Here is a 17,883-nt window from a genome sequence, read left to right as displayed (position 1 = left end):
TGGCTCAGTCAGTTAAGTGTTGGACTTTGGCTCAGGTCATAAATCTTGTGCTTCATAGGTTCCAGCCCCCCAGTCGGGTTCTGTGCTGACAGTATGGGGCCTGGAGCCTGCTTTGGGTTCTGTGTCTCCCTCTATCTCTGCTCCTCCCCTGCTCGCTCTGTCTCTCTCTCTCAAAAATGAATAAACCAAAATGATTTTTTTTTTTTTTTTTAAAGTCCACTGGAAAAGAGGCGCACTGGAAAAGAACAAGGGCTTGGGGACTAGACAGACCCAGGTTAAAATCTCAGGGCTTGAGGACTGGGGGAAACGACCTCTCTGGCGCTTAGCTCTCATTTATAAAATGGGTTTGAAAATCTCTGGCCCTCTGGGTTGGTGTGACGGTTAAGTAGTGTACGAATCATCCCATACTGACGCTACTGAGGGGTCGCGGAGGCGCGCACTAGCCTGGAACTGCCCTGAAACTGCCGGCGTCGAGCACAGTGCCCAGCACCAGGCGGCTGCCCAAGCGCCAAGTGTGGAATCCACGGCGGTGGTTTCCATGCCCACCCTGCCACCCTGGACTTGTGTTGTCTGAGCACCCAGCACCCCCGTGCATAACCTGGGAACGCAGCAGGGCGGGTAGGGGAAGTGCGGGCACAGACCCGCGCCCAGGAGACTCCCCCGAGCTGCTCCCACCTCCCGGCTCCGCCGGTCGCCCTCCCATCCGGCCCCCCTAACCCCCGCCCCGCGCTAGCGCTCGGGCTCTGGGTCCCGCCCCGCTTCCAGCCGCTCTCCACTCCCACCGCTCCTCCGCCCTCCTCCTCCCTCTCCTCTTCCTCCTCCACGCCCCCTCCCGTTGCGCCCGTCCGCGTACCAGGCTGCCTCTCTGGGTCCTCGGGGAGTCTAGAGCTCTAACCGCTGCGTTTCCGCGCCTCTCGCCGCGTCTCTCTCTGTCTCGCTGCTTCTCTCCGTTTCTTTCTCCCTCAGTCTCTTTCTCAGGCTCGGTGCTGTCTCCGTTCGTCCCTCGCCCAGCCGTCTGGTGGCCCGAGGTGGCAGCGGGCCCGGCGCGGGGCGCGATGAGCGGCGCCTGCACGAGCTACGTGAGCGCCGAGCAGGAGGTGGTGCGTGGCTTCAGCTGCCCGCGGCCGGGGGGCGAGGCGGCCGCCGTCTTCTGCTGCGGCTTCCGCGACCACAAGTACTGCTGCGACGACCCGCACAGCTTCTTTCCCTACGAGCACAGCTACATGTGGTGGCTCAGGTACCGGCCGGCCGTGGCCCTAACCCCAGCTAGAACCCCACTCCAGCCCTAGCCCCTTCGCCGCACCCTCGGCGCAGCGCGGGCTAAACCCTGAGCCCTCACCCAAATGCCCACCCCAACATCAGCATGGACCCCACCGGCCCTTTAGCCCCTCAGGCCCAATCCTGACCTTTGCTCTCATCCCGTCACCAACCCAACTCCCTCAGTAACCTCTTCCCCCATTCAGATCTAAGCTTGAACCTCACCCCAACTCCATCCCTACTCCCAACGTCATACTCCACCACCCTCAAACCAGCCCCAGATTACATACCAACCCTCTTCCTGACACCACACTCTCTTCTCCCACAATCACTGGAAACCCAAACTCCACCCTCATTCAAATGCAAACCAGGGTCCCCATCCTAACATCAGCTCGACATCATCCCTGACTTTACCCACTCCGCAATACTGATCACCAGACCCAACCTCCCCCTGAATCCTCCAGGCAACCCACCTCAGCTCTTCTTCCCAACCCTGACTCCAAACATGGTCCAGCCCTACACCCAGACCTCAGCCCCAATCCTACTCCTCATCTCATACTATATCCCTAGTCAATCCCAGCCCAGTCCAGGTTCAACTTTCTTCCCCCTCATATTTACTTATTCTTTCAGCTACCCCTTACTGAGCACTTAGTTGTGCCAGGCCCTGGAGTGGGTACTGGGGATGTACTCCACTCCCGAGCTAAGGCAGAAGACCAAGGAATTAGAGATGCCTCCAAGTTCATCAGTGGCACAATGCTACAGCAGAAGCCAGCTCAGGCTATATTAATAGAAGTATAATTTGGGTGGATTCCCACTCGCAGGACCTTAGTTTCCCTGCCTGTTCAGGGGAGGGGATGGGTAGGACAGCACTGACATTCCTGGAGCCTAAGTGTGGTGCTGAGAGGGCAACGGGTCTCAGTGTCTCTCTGTCTCTAAAGGCCTCACCCAGAAAATAGGACGTGATCCTGAGCCTGCTCTGGAAAACAGACATCAGCAAAAATGGCGTGGGCCATCTCAGTAGATAGTGATTTTTTCTGTTCCTGCAGGTATGTGACCGGAGGCTGCATACCCTCTGGGTGGGAAAGGACAGTCTGCTGCAGAACCCATTCTGAGCCTCTGTCTTTGCATCTATCAAATGAAGAGCATGATAAATGATTGCCCCAATTTCTGACTTGGACCAAATGAGATAGAGGTGAAATCAACTTGGCATATGCCACTGACAATTACAGATACCACTTTTTCTAGACCGATTAATCTATAATTCTGAAACCATTTTCAGATGGCCAAGTTTTCTGATCCTGCACATTTGGCTGCTGTCTGTAACCTGAAGAATTATACTAATTTATTCTCTATTCCCCCATATATTCATTCATTCCTTATAGCCTTTGCTTTGTGCCTGGTGCAATGCTAGGCAATAGTGACACAGAAATCAATTATTCCCTGCCCCCGAGGAGCTCATAGTCCATTCAGAGAGATATGTCATGCACCTAGAGTATAACAATGGAGGATTTGCTGAAGACTGAGTGTACTTAGCACTGAGCTGGGTGCTGAAATATGGCAGTGCTGACCTCCCTTTGAGGTATAGAGACAGTATAGAACTTTGGGGATGGTTAGAAGGCTGTCCAAACCTTGGCTCTGCCACTTAATAGCTATGTGAATTAGGGCAATTACCTCTGAGTGGTATTTTTTTTTAAGTTTGTTTGTTTGTTTGTTTATTTATTTATTTATTTATTTATAATCTCTACATCCAACATGGGGCTCGAACTCATGACCCCAAGTCACACACGGCTCTGACTGAGCCAGCCAGGCGCCCCTCTGAGTCTCTTTTTTCATCTTCAAAATAGCAATAGGAATACCTATCTCGTTGAATTTTTGTGAGGATTTAGTGAAATAAAATAATGCAGGTGGGAGTGACTAATACATATTGCAGATGTTCAGTAAAAGGAGGTTTCTTTCCCTGGTTCATAGGTAGGGAAAGTGAAGCTTGGAGTACCGAAGTGAATTGTCCAAGACCATCTAGCAATGTATTGGCAGACTGAGGTTTAAAGAACAGTACCTAGGATCAACCGAGAGTTAGATGAATTCACACATTCACAACCCTGGCACATCTTTTCTCCAGTTTACAGATGAGAAAACTTGCAAGGAGCTGAGTTCCTATCTGGGAATGCCCTAGTGAGAGCAAGTGGCAGAGCTGGGATGAAAACTCAGGCCTGTCTGGCCCCACGACCAGGTCTGTCCTGTGGCACAACTGTTTAAATCTAGCCTGGCTTTCTCATAACCTGCTCTACTCAGATCATTTGAAAAGATACTCACTGACCCTCCAATTCTGTGACCTCAAGAGCAGTTGAAAGGTTTAGCGTGCAGGGCTGACTCTTCCTAGGCTTGGACATAATGTGGTTCATAAACATCACAGACAGTTGCAAAGTGGAGGAGAGGAACTGAGGGTCCCCAGGACATCTAGGTAATCAGTGTACTCTAACCCCTGAAACAACCCTCTGGTGTGCTCCACACAGCCCTACCATAGCAGGGTGGAGACCTTGTTCGGCTCTGGACTCCATTTGGCCTTTTTCATGAAAGTTGGCCCTCAAAAACATAAAAATCTCCAGGTAAACAACTGTTTCCTTGTATAGTGCTCAAGGAGAATTGCTGTCTTTAAAAGTGTGTCTCAGGAAGTGAAGACTCCCTGTGGAGAAGCAGCTGGTGCTATCACATGTCTGGTCCACTTTCCAAACACCTTCTATCAGTAGCTCCATTTTTTTTTTTTTTTTTTTAACCAGAATGTGAGCCAAAAGGCAGCAGCCTTGCAGCAGGACAGAACTGGGTGTCAGGCACTGGATATACACCACCTCATTTAATCTTTATGGACACCTGGTGAGAAAGGAACCTTTACAAATAAAGAAAATGAAGGTCAAGAGATGCAGGACTTTGCAGTTTACATGTGACAGAACCCAGATGTGAACTTAGAACTGCCCGGCTCAAAAACCCTACCAAATGTTAGACTACCCCTCCAATTCTTTCCTAGAGGACACAGTGTGATCTTTCAGACTTGTAGATCTGTGAAATCCTGCAAGGCTAGCAGCTCTTCAGCTTCCCACCCAGGGCAGGAAACTCCAACTTCATTGAAAAGTGTGCTTATCCAGGTGTTCTTCACAAACCTGTGCAATAATAGAGAGCTTACCACCTCTTGAGGCAGTGCATTCACCTGGGGACAATGCTAATCATTTGAAGTTCATCTTACACCAAGCACAGATTTCCCCCTTAGAGCTTCCCCTGGCATTCCTGACTCTATCCTTGGGGGCAGGTTCCTCTGTTCCCAGACAGCCCATCAGGGACAGTGCCCGCTCCCTAACTGACTGCTAATCTAGGATGTATTCCCCCAGCTCTCTCACCCATTCTTCAAAGGGCCCTACTTTTATTTATTTATTTATTTATTTATTTATTTATTTATAAAATATTTTTAATGTTTATTTTTGACAGAGAGAGACAGAGCATGAGCAGAGGAGGGGCAGAGAGAGAGGGAGACACAGAATCTGAAGCAGGCTCCAGGCTCTGAGCTGTCAGCACAGAGCCCGACGCGGGGCCTGAACTCACAGACCGCGAGATCATGACCTGAGCCGAAGTCGGACACTCAACCGACTGAACCACCCAGGCGCCCCAGGACCCTACTTTTATTTTTTTTTTTTTTTTTTATTTTTTTTCTTTTTTTTTTAATTTTTTTTTTCTTTTTTTTTTTTTTTTTTTAATATATGAAATTTACTGTCAAATTGGTTTCCATACAACACCCAGTGCTCATCCCAAAAGGTGCCCTGCTCAATACCCATCACCCACCCTGCCCTCCCTCCCACCCTGCCCTCCCTCCCACCCCCCATCAACCCTCAGTTTGTTCTCAGTTTTTAACAGTCTCTAATGCTTTGGCTCTCTCCCACTCTAACCTCTTTTTTTTTTTTTTTCCTTCCCCTCCCCCATGGGTTTCTGTTATGTTTCTCAGGATCCACATAAGAGTGAAACCATATGGTATCTGTCTTTCTCTGTATGGCTTATTTCACTTAGCATCACACTCTCCAGTTCCATCCATGTTGCTACAAAAGGCCATATTTCATTTTTTCTCATTGCCACGTAGTATTCCATTGTGTATATAAACCACAATTTCTTTATCCATTCATCAGTTGATGGACATTTAGGCTCTTTCCATCATTTGGCTATTGTTGAGAGTGCCGCTATAAACATTGGGGTACAGGTGCCCCTATGCATCAGTACTCCTGTATCCCTTGGATAAATTCCTAGCAGTGCTATTGCTGGGTCATAGGGTAGGTCTATTTTTAATTTTCTGAGGAACCTCCACACTGCTTTCCAGAGCGGCTGCACCAATTTGCATTCCCACCAACAGTGCAAGAGGGTTCCTGTTTCTCCACATCCTCTCCAGCATCTATAGCAGGACCCTACTTTTAGAGGTGGCCACAGATGTCCCATGGAAAGTATAGGGTCCCAACTGGAGCACAAGCCTTCCTTATAAACAGTGAGCATATCTCAAAAGAGGAAATAATGTTTAATTAAAGTACTTATGAGAACCAAAAGGTACTGCATGTTCACTGTGGAAAATGTGGAAGGGACAAGAGAAACAAAAAAGGAAAGAAATCATGGGAGATCAGGTGTCTTAGCTTAGATTGCCCCCAAAGACTCAGATACAAGAATTTGAGGTCAAGTAGTTTATATGGAGAGGCATCCTAGAAAACATCGGTAGACGGTGGGGGAGAGAGGCGGGGAAGGGTAGAAGCAAACAATGGTGTGTCACCACTGAGGGTCACAGGAGCTTCAACCTGCTGAACTCTGCCAGCCATTGCAGAAATTATACCTCAGAGTCATCCCACCTGAGGACCAGGAATTATATACCAGTTTATATACCAGGGTATATAGGGAATATATGCCAGGGAATCTGTATACCAGGGTATTTATATACCAATTTCTGTCAGTCACTGGTTGTGTGCTGATGGGAGAAGGGAGGCATTAATTTTCCTGTACTTATGACCTGCTTGATGTACAGACGAAGACTGTTCTGGCCCAAGAAAGCTTTCAGGCAAAAGGATGCAGATGCTGGTATTTGAAACTCTGGCCAGAATATTCTATAATTATAAGACCAAATGGGACATAGACAGGACATCCACAGCCTGCGCTACACCCAGAGAGAGCCTGTTAGCAATTTGATGTATTTCTACCCGACCTTACAGATGTATAATTATGTAAATGTTTATGTTTATTTAAGTTGGCATTATGCTATATGTTTAGTAGTGTGTCCTAGTCTTTTCACTTAACATTTTCCCATCAGAATTTATTCTTGACCTTAAATAATATTTGAAAATATGTTTTTAATGGCTCTATATGATTCCACTGCAGGGTGTTCAATAATTTATTTAGCCAGGGGCACCGGGGTGGCTCAGTCTATTAAGTGTCCGACTCTTGGTTTCACGTCGGGTCATGATCTCATGGCTTGTGGGTTCGAGCCCCGCATCTCAAGAGCAGAGCCTGCTTGGGATTCTCTCTCTCTCCCTCTCTCTGCCCCTCCTCCCCTCCCCCAAAATAAATAAATAAACTTAAAAGTAATAATTGACTAAATAATTTATTTAGCCATGGTGAGGTGAAGGAACAGCAGTGAGGAGATATTCTAGATGTGGAATCCACACCAGTGCAATGACCCACTGGAGGGTGGGTCAGAAATTACTTTGAGTCCGGAAGGACCGCTGATTTTTAACTAAGGCTTACTCTTTGTCTTGATTTTTTAAGAAACAGCATCGTGGGGAGGGCTCTTTAAGACCATCTCCAGCTCCCTGGGGTGGAAGCAGGTTGAAGAAAGTAGGGAGGGAAGGCGAACAGAAGAAGGGGAATACATACTGAGTCCCAACTACGTGGTTGCACTGAAGCTTGTCATGTTACATGTATGGTGAGTACTTGGCGTATAGCTAATGCTCTTTCTCATGCTTAGGTGCAGAAAGTCTAAGACAAGTAGAGACAGAACAAAAGCTGAAGCCAGTTGATTCCTATAATATCTACAATACTTCGCATCTAACAGGCTGCCTCCCAAGTCCCTTCCCGACACTCAGCTCCCTCCTGTCTTCTCTCCCCAGTATTGGAGCCCTTGTGGGCCTGTCCATAGCAGCAGTGGTTCTCCTGGCCTTCATTGTCACTGCCTGTGTGCTCTGTTACCTGTTCATCAGCTCAAAGCCCCACACGAAGTTGGACCCAGGCTTAAGCTTACAGCCTACAGGTAAGAAATAGGCCTCAGGATTTCCGTGTATTGAACAGGCTAGCACATTTATAGAGGGGAGATATTTAGAAGTGACGTACGAAATATTTGCTTCACGAGTGTTCCTAGAATATCCTGAAGCAGCAACACATTTTTTAAGAGGGTCATGATCTGAACATTTTCATCTGAAGCTCTTCATGTGCTCAATGTTTATCAAAATAATTTGATATAGTCAGGATTCTATTTGTCACACAAAGATTAATCCATCTTGTGGATTTGCTAAGATAATGTTTTCATTCTAGCCTTAGAAAGTGAAAACTGATTTTAATATTGTCCCAAAATAGAATTAATAAGAAAAACTGAGTTTGTTCAGAAATTAAATAGTTATTTTTCGATAATCTGAATTTTTGGACTACCCCTTCCTTCATTAGCACAGGCCATCTAGAACCTCAAAGGCCCCCTGCCCAAAAAACAGTATTGCTTTTTCATAAGTCTTTATTGCACACATTTTTACGACCTCTGCAAGGTACTATGAAAGATACAAGTCCCTACTGGCAAATGATCTTTCTGTATAGTTTGGCAAACAACACTCAAAATGAGTATTATTATCTCCACTTTACAGATGAGAGATGAGAGAATCGAGGCTAAGACAGATTAGATGACTTAACTCAAAGTGTCACAGCCAATAAATGGTAAGGGTGAGTGGATGCCTGGCTGGCTCAGTTGGTAGAGCATGTGACTTTTGATACTGGGGTCCTGAGGTCAAGCCCCACGTTAGGTGGACAGCCTACTCTAAAAAAATAAATTAAAAAAAATTTTTTAAAAGGTAAGGCTGAAATTCAGCTCATGTTTTTCTACCTTGAATCATGCTCTTCTGCCCACCCAAACGAGAGTAGATTTGAATGAGTGCTGAGTTAGCAAAGTTGTTGGTTGGGTAAAAGGAGGAAAGGCATTCCAGGTTAGAGTAAATAATGGGTAAAAGTGTGTGGGCAGTTCTGAGTAAGAGCTATGCAGTGACTGGTTCATTTATCACGGGGCCCCATAGGAAATAAGGCCAGGCAGGACCTGAGGAATTTAAGCTAAGCAAAAGCAAGGGCGGCAATTATCAGGGACGTAGAAAGGTGCGGAGTAGCTAACTTTCAGAAGAAGATAGAGGGTTTTTTCAGTTGTAAAAGATTAATTTTCCAACTTAACAACTTGTGCAACAAACAACAGCACAAGAACCCTTCTCCGATCCTGATGACAATGAATAATCCTGCTGCTGCTGAGCAATGAAAAGCAGAAGGGATGAGGGTGGAAGGATTCTTCTGGCTCCCCTTGTAGTCAGGAATATGGGAGGCAGTGGCAGGAAATAGGAAGAAAGCCCTGAGCCTAGATCCAGACAGCTCAGGGAGACCAGAGACAGCCCAGGCTTCAACTTTTCCAGAGAAAAATCAGAGAAGTTAATGAAAGGCATGAAAGAAACTATCTCATGAGATATAGCATGTATGTAGATAGGAAGGCTCAATATCATAGACATATCAGATCTTAAAAAATTAATCTATAAATAAAAATCCCAACAAAGTGTTTCATGGAATTTGTCAAATTAGTTCTAAAATTAATGTAGAAGAGTAAAGGGAGAGACTAAACAAAACAATTTTGGAAAAGAAAGAAGAGGGGCACCTGGGTGGCTCATTCAGTTGAGCATCCGACTCTTGGTTTTGGTTCAGGTCATGATCTTATGGTTCGTGAGTTCAAGCCCCACATTAGGCTCTGTGCTAACAGCTTGGAGTCTGGAGCCTGCTTTAGATTCTGTGTCTCCCTCTCGCTGTGCCCCTTCCCTGCTCACACTCTGTCTCTCTCTGTCTTAAAAATAAATAAACAGTAAAAAATTAAAAAAAAAAAAAAGGGAAAAGAAAGAGACGAGGGACTTACCCTATCAGATAACAGACATTTTAAGAAGATATATTGTCTGCTTGATATTGGCACAGCAATTGACAGACAGAATTAGCAATGCAGTGCTAATTTGTACATTTGCCCCCCAGGGACATTTGGCAATGTCTGGAGACATTTTTGGTTGTTCCAACTGGGGAAGGTATCTCTTGATAGAGACCAGGGATGCTGTTAAACATCCTACAATACAGAGGACAACACTCCACAACAAAGAGTTATGCAACCCAAAATTAAATAGTGCCAATGTTGAAAAACCCTAGATTAAAAAAGAGTCCAGAAACAGACTGATTAAAATGTAGGAATTTGAATTAAACACTTAAAAAAATTTTCTTAAATAAGGGAAAAATTGGCAAATTTGCCTTCATCAAATCCAAATAGACATGAAATAAAAATAAGATAAAAGTGGGGTGCCTGAGTGTCTCAGTCAGTTAAGCGTCCAACTCTCGGTTTTGGCTCAGGTCATGATCTCACAGTTTTGTGAGTTCAAGCCCTGTGTCAGGCTCTGCACTGGCAGCGTGCAGCCTGCTTGGGATTCTGTCTCTTCCCCTCTCTCTCTGCCCCTCCCCTGCTCATGCTCTCTCTGTCTCTCTCAAAATAAATAAATGAACTGAAAAAAATTGTTTTTAAAAAGACAAAAGACATTATAAATAACATTACAAAACAAGTGGTGGACTGCAAAGTTATTAGAAACATAAAAATAAATACACACATATAGACAATCCTCATTATTCACAGATTTGATATTTGTGAAATTGTGTACTTGCTAAAATTTGTCTGTAACCTCAAAATCAATACTTACAGTGTTTTTGAGGTCATGTGTGGATGTGGACATGTGCAGAGCAGCAAACAGTTTGAGTTGCCCATCACACACATACCCAGCTGAGGTTAAACAAGGCTATTTGTTTGCCTTCTTGTTTTCAGCTCTCATACTGTAAACAAGTATATATTTAGTGCCATGTTTTTTGCATTTTTGTGATTTTTGTTAATTTCACTGTTTAAAATGGCCCCCAAATATAGTGCCAAAGTATTATTGTCTACTGTTCCTAAGCATAAGAAGGCTGCTGTGCCCTGTGGAGAAAACACATGTGTTTTAAACTTTGTTTTGGCAGGAGTTATAATGCTGTTGGTCATGAGTTCAATGTTAATGAATCAACAATGTATATTAAATAATGTGTCTTCAAACAGAAACACACACAAAGTAAATTCATGTATTGGTCAGATGACAAAACTGTTGTGACCAGAGGCTCACAGGAACCTAACCTAGCATTTCCCCAGGAGCAATGATTCAGTATTCATTAATTCAGTGTTTGTGATGACTTTATAGAATATAACTACTGCGGGGTGCCTGGGTGGCTCAGTCAGTTGAGTGTCTGACTCTTGATTTTGGCTCAGGTCATGATCTCGTGGTTGTGGCACCAAGCCCCGCATCAGGATCAGCACTGACAGTACAGAGCCTGCTTGGGATTCTCTCTCTCTCACTCTCTCTCTCTCTCTCTCTCTCTCTCTGCCCCTCCTCTGCTTGTGCTCTCAGTCTCTCTCAAAATAAAGAAACAAATTTAAAAAAATAAATGTTAAGAAAAGAGTATAACTGTGAATTATGAGAATCAACTATATATAAAGTAGAGGTGAGGTTGATATCCAGAATATACAGGCACATCTTTAAACAAATGAGAAAAACATAATCTACAAAAAAAGAAATTCAAATGCTCAATACACATGAAAAGATGCTCAGCCTTACTAATAATCAGAAGAGTGCAGTTTAAGAATGATGTAACTTTTATTTATTTTTTTTATTTAAATTTTTTTTTTTAACGTTTATTTATTTTTGAGACAGAGAGAGACAGAGCATAAACGGGGGAGGGTCAGAGAGAGGGAGACACAGAATCTGAAACAGGCTCCAGGCTCTGAGCTGTCAGCACAGAGCCCGACGCAGGGCTCGAACTCACGGACCATGAGATCATGACCTGAGCTGAAGTCAGACGCTTAACCAACCAAGCCACCCAGGCGCCCCATGATGTAACTTTTAAAAACAATTACATTGGCGGGGCCCCTGGTTGGCTCAGTCAGAAGAGCATGTGACTCTTGATCTCGGGGTTGTGAGTTCAAGCCCCACATTGGGGGTAGAGATTACTAAAAAAATAAATAAATAAACTTAAAAAAATCAATTACACTGGCAAAAGTCCAAAAATGGATCATATTAATAGTGAGAAGTTCAGGTGTGAGGAATTGATCCTGTCATATGCTACTGGTAAGAGAATAACTTGGACAACCACTTTGTGGAGCAACTTGGCAATATCTATTGAAACTAAAAAAAAAAAATTAAAAAAAAATATATATACATATACACACACATCCTATACTCCATAATTCCACTGTAATTATCTGCCTTAGAGAAATAGTTGCACTAGGAGGGGCTTGTAAAGATAGATCCATGATAACTTGTTATAATTAGAAATAAACTAAATGTCCATCAGTAGAGGAATAATGAAATATGATATCACAGTTAAAAGGAATGAACTAGCTCTAAATACACTATCTCATTTGCTCTTCAAATAACTGGGCAGAGCACAGATCTCATTGCTATCCATTTTACAGATGAGGATTTTACAGACTGAGGCCCAGCGTCACCTAGTGAGTGAGTGACAGAACCAACTCAACCTCCACCCTCCTTCCTCTCCTTATCCCTGTGCCATCAAAGGGAAGTCCTCACCATGTGCCAGACACTGAAACTTTATGTGCACTCTCTCATCTAATTTTCCCAAATGGGTTAATGATTGTTACCCCTTTTACAGATGTGAACACCAGGTATTAGAGAGGTTAGATGACTGGCCCAAGGATTTACAGCTTGTAAACTGTAGAACTGGAATTCAAATACATGTGTCTTTCTGCCTCCCAAGTCCTACTCTTTCTGTGTTGCCAGGCCAGGTGTGTGAGGTGTTCCTGCTTGTGACCTGCTTCTCTTACCTCTCCTTGTTTTATCCCCCAAACCTTTCTGACTCAAAGGAGATATAGTTCATTCTTTGGCCGTGTGAATGAAAACCACCCTCCTACTTTTCACTGCTCAGCCACCAGGTAGATTATTCAGTCCCTAGGGTTTGAGGCAGTTGTGTTCTTGCTTTTTGCTTCTTCTTCTTCTTCTTTTTTTAAGATTTTATTTTTGAGTAATCTCTATACCCAATGTGGGGCTTGAACTCACAACCCTGAGATCAAGGATCACATGCTCTAACAGAGTGAGACAGCCATGCGCCCCTTGCTTATTTTTAAGATGGAAAATGCATTTCCTGACCTTTTATTAAGTGATAGCTTTCAGCTCTCTCTGCATTTTGCCCAAACTCAGCTCTTAGCTCCTCCCCTTCTTCATTAAGTGCTATGCTCTCCTTCCTCTGAATACACAGTGTTTAACCAGGAGCTTCTCATTTCTCCAGCATCTGAGACAGTTTAAAAAAAAAAATTTAATGTTTATTTATTTTTGAGAGAGAGACAGAACATGAGTGGAAGAAGGGCAGAGAGAGAGGGAAACACAGAATCCAAAGTAGGCTCCAGGCTTTGAGCTGTCAGGACAGAGCCCAACACGGGGCTTGAACCCATGAAACGTGAGATCATGACGTGAACTGAAGTCAGATGCTTAACCAACTGAGCCACCCAGACACCCCATCTGCATCTGAGACAGTTTATAAGTCCACTATCTTACATTCATCAGAGCTTTACCCTTCACAAAGAAAGACTTTTCACTTCTGTCTCCCTCTCTGGTAGGACATGTGGAGAGATCATCAGCCCCATTTTACAGCAGAAGGAACCAAGGCTTAGCCAAGGGAAGTGAATTAGCCAAGTCCACACAGCTAGTGAGCTTGTGTTGCTGAGGTATCAAGCCCAATCTCCCAGACTCTAAAGACTACGATTATTGCACTGTATCTTGGGGCCATGATATCTGACTATGGGGACACAGCAGTGTAGGGAGTGAGAACCTTAGTAAGAGCACAGTGGGAATGGACCTGAGTTTCTGAAAATAGGTTCTTTCTGCTGCTCAGGCATTCTGTACTATCCCATCACACCCACACCAATCCCATCACCCAAACTCAGGATGCAACAAAGACTGTAACTTTCTTACTCTGGTACTTTGTGAGGAACTAGCTTGATCAGAAGGGTGACTGAGTTCCTACTGTTGTGCTAGGTGCTATGCTTTAAACACCTTATCCCATTTAACCAGCTCAACTACTCTGCCAAGTGGTTATTATCAACCCTATTTTGCAGATGAGGTGAATGAGGTAAGTGTAGAGGTGATATTACAACCTAGGTACGTTTAGTAAGAGACAAAAAAAAGGGGGGGAAATGAGAGACAAGAGTTCAATTTTCCCTCTAAAAGGTGTTGGTGGGAGATCATTAATCAGCCATTCTCATCATCCATCAGCTTGGTGTTTTCATAAAGTTAAACATACACTTACTATATGTATTAGTTTCCTACAGCCCCTGTAACAAATGACCGCAAACTTGGTGGCTTAGCATAATAGAAATGTATTAATTATCTCACATTCCAAATCAGTTTCACTGGATTGAAATCAAAGGCTCCAGGGGAGAATCTATTCCCTGCCTTGTCCAGTTTCTGGTGACTGCCAGCATTCCTTTGCTTGTAGCTGTATCACTCCAATCACACACTCTACATGTGTCTTCACATCACTCTGCATGTGTCCATCTTCCTCTGCCTTTCTCTTATAAAGGCAGTTGTGTTGGCATTTAGGGCCCACCCAGATAATTCAGGATAATATCCTCATCTCAAAACCCTTAATTCAATCACATCTGCAAAACTTTACCATATAAGGTAACATTCACAGGTTCCAGAGATTAGGACCTGATATCTTTGGGGGCCACCATTCAGCCCACTATACCATACAAATCAGCAATCACACTCCTAGGTGTTTATCCTAGAGAAATGAAAATGTATGTCTGCACAAAGCCTATACATGAATGTTCATAGCAGCTTTATTTGTAATTGATGAAAACTAGACACAACCCAGATGTCCTTCAATGAGCAGATGGTACAACTATACAATGGCACATATGCAGCCATAAAAAGGAATGCACTATTGATATGCACAACAATTAAATGGATCTCAAGGGTATTATGTCGAATAAAAAAAGCCAATCTCAAAAGGTGGTATACTATATACTTCTATTTATATAACACTTCTGGAATGACAAAATTATAGTAATGGAGAAAAGGTTGGTGGTTACCAGGAGTTAGGTTTAGGAGGAAGGTCTGACTATAAAGAGATAGCATGAAGAAGTTTTTTCTGTGGTAATTAAACAGTTCTTTATCCTGACTGTGGCAGTGATTATATAACTATGTATGTGATAAACTTTGATAGTACCACACACCAAAAAAAAAAAAAAAAAAAAAAGTACATATAAAAACTGGTGAAAATTGAACAGGATTTGTAGTTTAGTTCATCATATTGTATCCATGTCAGTCTCCTAGTTTTGAAGTTATTCTGTGGTTATTTAAGATTTTACCATTGGGGAAAGCTAGGTGAAGGGTAAACTGCAACTCTCTACTATTTTTGTAACTTCTTATGAGTCTTAAATTAGTTAAAAAATAGAAAGGTCAAAAGAAAACAAAGGAAATCTATTGGCTCTGTGGGTGAGAAGTCCAAAAGTCAGGTGGGCTTTCTGGATGGTTTGAATAGAAGTTCACTATGTCCTTAGGCTTGTGTCTCCATCCTCTAAGATTCTCTCGGCTCTACCCTCTATTTTGTGTTGGCTTACTCCTCAGGCTGGCTTTTCTTATGGTAGTAAGTTGACTACCAGCAGTCCCTGGGGCCACTAGCTTTTTGTTTCCTTCTAGCCAGGAGAAGAAAGAGGGAACTATCCCTTCTTTCAAGGGGGAAGGTGTGAGCTCTACTCTTACTGGACCATTAAGGTCATGTGTCCAACCCTAAACCAATCACTGTGCCCAGGGAAATGCTATGCACTCATTGCCAATTTATGTGGCAAAGGAATGGGATTACCCGATTGGCTCAGACCACCCAGGCCCCACAACTGGAGCTGGGATGGGGCCAATACCACCCAAATATAATTGCTATTAACAGGTGGGAAGAGGTGGGATGTATGTTAGGTAGCCAACTCCAATGTCCAATACAACCTCCTTCTTGAAACTCACTCTTCCCTTAGTTTTGAAGGCATCATTCTTCCTGGACATCCCCCATCGATGGGTCTTTTAAACCATAGGTGTTTTCTAGACAGATAAGGTATAAAATGTCATCCCAAGCAGAAGAAATAGCATAAGCAAAAAACCAGAGATGTTAAGGAATGAAACTGTTTAGGGAACAATGAAAACCTTGGTAACCCAAAGTGTAGAATTCTTAAGGGAAGGGTGAGAGTAATGAAGCTAAAGAGAAGGGGGATTGGGCCAGTATATGAAGAGCCTTGAATACCACCCCAGGACGCAGGTAATGGGAAGACATTGAAGGCTTTTGAGAAAAAAACAGTATGTGGACTCACGTGACTTTAGAAAGCTCTCTCTGGCCACAAACTAGAGGATAGATTGGAGGGGGTCTAACTGGAAGCTGTTCCACTGGTCTAGGAGGAAGAAGATGAAAGCCTGACTGAGGGTGGTGGCCTTGAAGATGTAAAGAAATGGGTGAATATGGAAGATGGTGATTGGTGGAATCTGCAGGACTCACATTTCTGGCTTGAATACTTGATACACTTTTTTTTTTTTTTTTTTTTTTTTTTTAGTAATCTCTACCTCCAACATGGGGCTCGAACCCACAACCCCAAGATCAAAAGCCACCTGCCGTACCAACTGAGCCAGCCAGGTGCCCCTGAACACTTGATGCACTTTTTATTCAAAAAAGCAGGAATGCTCAATTGTGTCAAATGCTCCTGATAAGTCAAGGGAGATAAGGATTTGTAAGTGACCATGGGATTTAGTGACAAAACATTTTGAGGCAAGTTGGGGGAAGTACCTAAGTCAATTACAGCAGAATAAGTCATGAATGGGAAATAGGGAATACTAAGGCCAAGCGAGCCTCCTTTCAAGTTCATATATAAGAAGAGGAGAGAATAAAGCAGTAGCTGAAGAGAGTCGTGAATCTATTCTTAAAGAAGAGAATAATGTATCTTCTAAATTTTTCCAGCACTTCTCTGCATGCTAGCTATGTAGTCAGCCTGTATCTTCATCTATAAAATGAGTTTTCAGTAGTACCTATCTTATGGGTTTATGGTCAAGGTCAAGTCTTCATTTTTCCTAACAATTGTTTATTGTCCTTCTCCCCGAGTAGACTTTAACTTCATTAGAAACACTGATAGCTCGGGGCGCCTGGGTGGCTCAGTCGGTTAAGTGTCCGACTTCGGCTCAGGTCATGATCTCACGGTGCGTGAGTTTGAGCCCCGCGTCAGGCTCTGTGCTGACAGCCCAGAGTCTGGAGCCTGCTTCGGATTCTGTGTCTCCCTCTCTCTCTGCCCCTCCCCTGTTCATGCTCTGCCTCTCTCTGTCTCAAAAATAAATAAATGTTAAAAAAAAATTAAAAAAAAAAAAAACACTGATAGCTCCTAGTGAATGATGTAGTATGTTGTTAATAAATATTTGTTAAGCAAATGATGAATTTAAGACTATAAGCACAGTCCTACCCCAGGTAAGCACTCAGGGAAGTTAGCCAGGGTGTATGGGACCGTGGGGGAGGAAGGTCTGCATGAGGAAACCCCATACCTTCAGCCTGCTGTTTTCCAGACCCCAAGGAGGAGGCACCCCCTGACTGCCAAGGTGGGAATACAGGCAATTTGATGGAAGTGCCAGGAGTGAGCGCTCTTGGGCAGAATCACCCTTTCCTGAACCCACGGCTGGACTGCATTGAGGAGCAGGCTATGGACCCCAAGTGCTTTCTCCAGCACTGCTTCATGGCCACAGTGACTGTCAGCAACATTCCAGGCAGCCCTGAGGAGGCCCCTGTCCCAAATCTAGACCCATGTGGACCAGCCCCATAAACATCGAATAAATGTCTCTACATCATCCTTTTCTGGAGCCTCTTTTCCATGAAAGGTGGGGGTGGGGATGATCAAAGGGACCTTGGAGCCCGGTGGGATACATGAGGGCTTTCCCCAGAAATCCCACCCAGGCCTTGCTTTGCACCCATTTATATTGCTGTGCCTGGTCTACTGTGGGCCAAAGACAGTTTAGACATGAGTCCCAGAGAAATGGTCGGTAATAACTCCATGCAATCAGAGGGAAGCTTGAGGCCTCTGGAGGCTCAGAGGAGCCCTGTACCCAACTTAGGGAGCAAGAGAAGTCTGACTTGGTCTTCCTGTCACAGAGCAGGTGTACCTAGGATGCCCTGGAAAGATGGCTGGGACCCAGAAGCAGGTGACTTCTACCTCTCCTGCAGCTCTGCCCCAAGGAACAGAATGAGAGGGAGTGTAGAGTACACAGGGCCCAGCCACATTTAATAACATTTAATTTCTTA

General features: G+C 44.1%; 1 protein-coding gene across 2 annotated transcripts; it reads left to right on the top strand.

The window, feature by feature from the left end:
* Window positions 1-628: 628 nt before the first annotated feature.
* On the top strand, window positions 629-17,432 carry SHISAL2A (shisa like 2A). 2 transcript variants are annotated; one of them, XM_053895277.1, is made up of 3 exons: window positions 629-1,237; window positions 7,377-7,516; window positions 17,139-17,432. In XM_053895277.1, the coding sequence occupies exons 1-3, from the start codon at window positions 1,056-1,058 to the stop codon at window positions 17,405-17,407; spliced, it is 591 nt and encodes a 196-aa protein (XP_053751252.1). In that variant the 5' UTR covers window positions 629-1,055; the 3' UTR covers window positions 17,408-17,432. The 2 variants fall into 2 exon arrangements, with proteins under 2 accessions (XP_053751252.1, XP_019304816.2); XM_019449271.2 differs by having other exon boundaries at window positions 636-1,237; window positions 17,154-17,432.
* The last annotated feature ends 451 nt before the right edge of the window (window positions 17,433-17,883 follow it).

The sequence above is a fragment of the Panthera pardus genome, unplaced genomic scaffold (genome assembly GCF_024362965.1).
Source record: "Panthera pardus isolate Hobbes unplaced genomic scaffold, ASM2436296v1 HiC_scaffold_11, whole genome shotgun sequence".
Lineage (NCBI taxonomy): Eukaryota > Metazoa > Chordata > Mammalia > Carnivora > Felidae > Panthera > Panthera pardus.
The sequence above is the reverse complement of the archived record's forward strand: the minus strand, read 5'-3'. Positions and strand labels throughout refer to the sequence as shown.

Coding starts and splice junctions, on each gene's coding strand:
- SHISAL2A (XM_053895277.1), top strand. CDS start 1,056: ATGAGCGGCGCCTGCACGAGCTACGTGAGCGCCGAGCAGGAGGTGGTG. Junction 1,238..7,376: donor AGCTACATGTGGTGGCTCAG/GTACCGGCCGGC, acceptor TTCTCTCCCCAG/TATTGGAGCCCTTGTGGGCC. Junction 7,517..17,138: donor CTTAAGCTTACAGCCTACAG/GTAAGAAATAGG, acceptor CCATACCTTCAG/CCTGCTGTTTTCCAGACCCC.